The following is a 6,106-nucleotide window of genomic DNA, read 5'->3' on the forward strand; positions in this document are numbered from 1 at the left end:
CCAAAAGAAAGCCAAAATCTTTGATCATAGTTGAGTCGGTTAGTATCATCATCTTATTTCAGTACTTTATATTTTGTATTGATTTGAACCATTATAGATTCTGGGTTTTGTTGTTTTTGTCTTTTTATAATTTGGGTCTGTTTTTGATAATGGTTTGATAGGTTTTCTGGACTTGAAAGTAGATCCAAAGCACCACTTCAGTAAGGACTGATTTTTTATAGGTATTGTTTTCTTACTTAATAGTACTGCATTTGTATTTGTGCGACCCCTTTTGATCAGATTGTGTAGCTTTATAAATGCATTGGTTTTGTTGTTTTGAGATTGATCAAGGTCACGGCAAAAGAATCCTTTTCTTTTTTAAGCTACTTAGGAGATTTTATTCAATTCATCAAAGAGAATAGAAATAGAAAAACAAAGCAAGGAGGGGGTGGGGTGTGGGGGTGAATAAGACCACTTAACCTCCATAATAAGATGAGAAAGTGAAACAAGGAAAAATTATCTGAATCCATGATTAGGAAGATCATTTCTGTCACTTCCCATTGCAGGCTGGAGGAAAATCCTCTTTATTGATTATAGGCATGTGTACTGTTTTCTTTAGGTAATTGAAACTATTTTTGGTAAGTTTATCTTGGTAATGCTGGAACAATTTTTTCATTAATATAGCTAGTGTCGACAGGGCGCCCAATTTTTATTTTTATATGATACCGCAAAGTATTGTAGTTACATGGTAGGTTTAATTGAGTAAGCAACAAGTGTTGTAGTGGCTGAGTGCATAGGAATGCCTTTTTATTCCAGTGTAGAGCACATACTGTTTTCTAGTTACTTTATTTCACTTCTTTTTAGCTCAAGGATGAGTTTTGCAAACGTGTTCAGGAAGAGGATGGACATAGAGTGTACAATGGGACTAAGTTGGTTTAAGTAGCCCAAAAGATTTTATACTTTATGCTATTACAAAGTCGAAATGACACTTAATTGGCATACCTGAAAAAACGAATCACATACACTTCCAGGGTTGCTATGCGCCTCAAAATCTGTTCATGCATATACTGATCCACCAACAGATGTAACATCATATGGTTGCTAAGCAACCAAAGGATGAATACCCTTCAAGAAGAATCTTTTTTCTTTGCTTAGGAGTTCAACATCCACAAAACCTCTCTCCACAACTATATTTTATTTTGTTTTTTAGTTTTCTTTAAGCACACGTCATGCTTGGAGAGTAAGGTTGGTGATATCTTGCTTCTGGCTCCATCTAGTTTTCTTAAGTTCAGCATGTTTGCAAAATTTCAGTGACTTGATCCAGACGTCATTTCAGGTTTACAAATGGCCCAAGATGATGGTTCAGGCGCTGATTCACCTCAACGTAAGCTAGGTCTTTTAAGGGATCAAGTAAAGTTGGTAAAGAGAAGGAATTCTGAACGCCGCGAGATTGCTCCAATCCAAGAGAAACTGTCATTTGAAAAGGGTTTCTTTATTGTGATTCGTGCATGTCAGCTGTTGGCACAGAAGAATAGTGGGCTTATATTGGTTGGGGTAGCAGGCCCCTCAGGAGCTGGGAAGACTGTATTTACTGAGAAGATGTTAAGTTTTATGCCGAGCATTGCGGCCATATCAATGGACAACTACAATGATGCCAGTCGTATTATTGATGGCAATTTTGATGGTAAGATCATTTTTTTTTTTGTTGTTATTATACTTTTTGGTTTTAATTTGAGGTCCGAGATGTCCAGTTAGTCATTTGAACTTCGTACGCAATGTTCTCCAATAATTGAAGTCTGCATAAACTGAGATGAGGAGAATGATGTGTAACTAATCTCTTTTTATCAACATGTACTCATGAAATTTAATTGTGCATTGTGTTCCATGAAGCCTTCAGGTTTAGAATGTGCTATCCCACTCTTAAATTCCTTAAATGTGATCAAGACCATGAAATTCAAAAGTTAATCTATATTGCACGTTAAGTTAGTAGATCTCTAATGGTTATAATGTTTGAGACAGATCCACGCTTAACGGACTATGATACATTGCTCAAGAATATCCATGGACTAAAAGAGGGGAATCCGGTTGAGGTGCCAATATATGATTTCAAGACTAGCAGTCGCACAGGATACAGGTTAGATGTCTAGCAGATCTCTTTTCTGAGTGATCACTGTATGTTTACACCACCAGTTTTTGCATACTGCTTATGAGCCCATATGGAGATGATCCATGGATTGATTTTTATTTTATAATCCTTCTTTTATTTGATGACGATGATAATCACAGTACCACAAAATCAGATAGCTCTAACTTCTGACCCTATCAAAGGTTGGTTTGCAATTTATTTCGAGGAGTGCTAGCAAGCAGCTCCTTAAGGAAGTTGCACGGTGCAAGCCCTCGTCAAAGGGATAAGATCCTAAGAACAGGGTAAATACGACAGGATGTGATCCTAAGAACAGGGTAAATACGACATGTTGGTTCTAGAATCAGCAGATTAGATGAGAAGTTGCACCGTGCATCTCCTTTAGGGAGCTGTCTGCTAGCATTTCTCGTAATAGATAGATAAAAAAGCTTTAATTTAGTGCTAACCACCAGTGATGGGCACATTAGCTTTAGAACTACTGTCTTATTTTGTCAAGACTGAATGGGCGACAAGATCATGATCACAGAAGAATCACTTTGGATCATTTTCATGTTGGGTCCCCTAGGCTGGTGTAAAAGTGTAAACAAAAAACAGGGAGCATGCCATGGCCTATCTAAAAATCTCAGGATCTGTGCTATGTTTAACTCCTTAAATGTATGTCCCTATATACAGAAAGGCTCTGATAAGTTGTTCATTGTAACATGGATGACCTTACAGGACAGTTGAAGTGCCTAGCTCCCGCATCGTGATTATTGAAGGCATTTATGCCTTGAGTGAAAAACTGCGTCCTCTTTTAGACCTCCGGGTATCCGTGACAGGTGGTGTTCACTTTGACCTTGTGAAGCGGGTTTTACGGGATATACAACGTGCTGACCAAGAACCTTCAGAAATTATCTCTCAGATCTCTGAAACGGTTTTTAAACTTATCCCGTGTTAGATGTTTACTTTGAAGTAATTGGTTGACTTGCATAACTCTCTACTCTTTGTTAGATTAACTGGATAACACCTTCAGTTTTCTAACAGTTGCCAAAAACTTTGCTCACACAGGTATATCCTATGTATAAGGCTTTTATTGAGCCAGATTTGGACACAGCCCATATTAAGATAAAAAACAAGTTCAATCCATTCACGGGATTCCAGAACCCAACTTATATTTTGAAGGTTAGCTCCCCACTTGATGTTTTAATGTACTTTGACTTTTCTTATTTGAAGTGCCTTACAGAACGATTATAGTAACTTATTTATCTATCTATCCATTCATTTATTCTATTTTACATTTTGCATAGTCACCGAAGGTGCTGACAGTGGATGAAATCAAGGCAGTTATGTCAGAAGAACATACGGAGTCTACAGAAGAAACATATGATATTTACCTTTTACCACCAGGTGAAGAATCTGAAGCTTGTCAATCGTATCTCCGGATGCGAAACAAGGATGGCAAGTACAATTTAATGTTTGAGGTTAGTCAGCGTATGCGAAATTTGGCTTTCCTAATGTTTTATTAATCTGTTCTCACAGTGAACAGTCCTACATAATCAGATTAGCAATTGTGTTCCATTTTTACACTATGCTACTGATTGTCCCCATGTTAGTACGGCTTTCCTGACTATTAATATGTAAAATGGGTGTATTTTTACCAATAAGTAAGCTCTTTTGATTGTTTGCATCTATTGACTGTAGGAATGGGTTACAGACAGTCCATTTATCATATCACCGAGGATAACTTTTGAAGTCAGTGTGCGCCTTCTTGGAGGGCTGATGGCCTTGGGATACACAATAGCAAGCATCTTGAAAAGAAGTAGTCATGTCTTTTTTAATGATAAAGTGTGTGTGAAAATTGATTGGTTAGAACAGCTCAGTCGCCATTATGTTCAGGTATCAACTGATCGTGTATCCACATGTTTCATTCGGAGCAAATTTTCTTCAAAAGTTCTCTCATTAGTGAAATTGATATATATATACATGTGTGTGTCCTTGTGGCTAAATGATATATATCAAAGAAATATAAGGATGTCTTAATGAACTGAAACTGTTGTTGTGCAAAGTTGAAATGTGTTCTTGCAAGAATCTAAGTTGGTCTCTAGTGTGATGTGTTTAAATGAGCACTAACGTAAGTTTTCTTCTGTTCATGAGAAAAGGTGCAAGGTAGAGATCGATCATATGTGAAGTCCATAGCAGAGCAATTAGGTTTGGAAGGTTTCTATGTTCCCCGCACGTACATTGAACAAATTCAGCTGGAAAAGCTTGTAAATGAAGTTATGGTATGTAATTGTAGAAATCTCAAGCCATCTCACTTTATTTTTCCTGCTTTAATGTTCTAATGGTCCAGTCCCTCTCCACAGGCACTGCCAGATGATTTGAAGACCAAGCTCAGTATAGATGACGATCTGGTTTCTTCAAGTCCCAAAGAAGCACTTTCCCGAGCCTCTGCAGACTGGGTTGCCATGAGAAAGAAGCGTTTTCAGAGGCACTGATTTCTAATCCCTTTCATTTTTTTTTTTTTTTTTTAGAACTGGTAATTATTTGTCAGACATGTTGTAAGTTGCTTCTGATAGCTATTTTTGAACAGTGGTATGTCACATTCCTATTCTACACAAGGTGACAAAAATCTGTCCAAGCTAACAAGACTAGCCGTTGGCAGTAGGTTTGATGGTAAAAATCAAGACTCACCTGCAACAGTTGCAAGCCAGGTTAGCTCTTAGGTCTGTTTCTGTTTTATAGATTTATAGATTTTTGCCGCTGAATGACTTCGTTCTTGCTGATTGGGTGAGGTTCAGGGAGTTATTACACAGCTTTCGGAACAGATTTCTACGCTGAACGAGAGAATGGATGAGTTTACATGTAGGATGGAGGAGCTGAATTCCAAGCTCACCATCAAGAAAGCTTCGCCCAGCCAACTAAACTTGTCCGTCGCAGCTGAAGCCTGCAATGGCACTGGACCCGCATCTCTATTCATCTCTGGGTTTGGTAATGGTTCGACTGGATCCCTACTGACCAATTCATTGTCATCTTCCCAGTTAGCGAAGGAATCTTCATTAATAGACGAGGTACTAGGAAAAAACTCAGTTTTAGGCTCTTGCGAGATTATTTCAAATGTTTATGGTGCATTTCTCGAAATCGTACCAAATTTTTTATTCTTCCCTCAATTTAACGACGGTGTACCTTTTCATGTCAACTCTCTCATGAGCAGATTTCTCGGGGACAACTTAAAATCATTTATCAGTTAGACAATTTAAGTAAGTTTCTTCATGAAAGTATGGGAGACAGAGCTAACCATGGACGAGCAAATAGCAGAAGCAAGAGCAGGATCAGTGACTTGCAATCCTCCATTGGTATCCCCCTTGCTCTTACAGTTACCCTCGCTGTTGCTGGTGCAGGAATCTTTTTGTTTAGGGGATTCTTGTCCACAAGATAATAATCAGTTTAGTGTTAGTACTGTCAGTTTCTTTTCTTTTTTCCCCAGCACCCCTTAATCTGACGATATCAAATTCACCTTCTCGGCCAGAGCCGTCTATATAGACGGATAAATTTTTGATGTGGGCATGTGGGACGAATAACAATATAACATCTGTCAATTGTTTTGTTTTAACTAATTTTGAGGACTCTTGTGTAGATCTTTTTGTACCATAAAAAGCCTTACAGGCCTTTCAAACACTAACCAATTTTTTTATTTTCCAAGTTTAAAATTTGGCCGTTGGATAGGAAATCTAAATTTTCAGAGTTGGCGACTCTGTTCATTTGAGTTGTTGACTCTGTTCATTTGGGTTTTCTTACAGTCAGCTGCCGGATTAACAAAATTTGTCGTCTTTTTATTAAGGGTTTTATTATCTTGTGCATCCGCAAGACAACACCCAATCATTACATCAGGAAAGTGCAAAATCTGTCAAAAAAAAATAAGAGATGGTGTTTTTTTTTTGTATTGTAAATGCAAATTAACATAATCTATATTAAGTTTACCTTATACTGATATATTGGAAAAGTCCT

The 6,106-nt window shown here is 37.6% G+C and overlaps 1 protein-coding gene across 1 annotated transcript; it reads left to right on the plus strand.

Annotated features, from left to right (window-relative positions):
• The first annotated feature begins 4 nt into the window (after positions 1-4).
• On the plus strand, positions 5-5,734 carry LOC113281917 (inorganic pyrophosphatase TTM2-like). The gene is made up of 13 exons (XM_026530819.1): positions 5-38; positions 162-221; positions 1,316-1,663; positions 1,999-2,113; positions 2,840-3,035; positions 3,170-3,283; positions 3,409-3,582; positions 3,803-3,997; positions 4,261-4,383; positions 4,465-4,589; positions 4,692-4,812; positions 4,900-5,169; positions 5,313-5,734. Exons 3-13 carry the CDS (start codon positions 1,324-1,326, stop codon positions 5,535-5,537), a joined length of 1,998 nt encoding a protein of 665 aa, XP_026386604.1. The 5' UTR covers positions 5-38; positions 162-221; positions 1,316-1,323; the 3' UTR covers positions 5,538-5,734.
• Positions 5,735-6,106: the final 372 nt, after the last annotated feature.

Source organism: Papaver somniferum, chromosome 5 (assembly GCF_003573695.1).
Source record: "Papaver somniferum cultivar HN1 chromosome 5, ASM357369v1, whole genome shotgun sequence".
Lineage (NCBI taxonomy): Eukaryota > Viridiplantae > Streptophyta > Magnoliopsida > Ranunculales > Papaveraceae > Papaver > Papaver somniferum.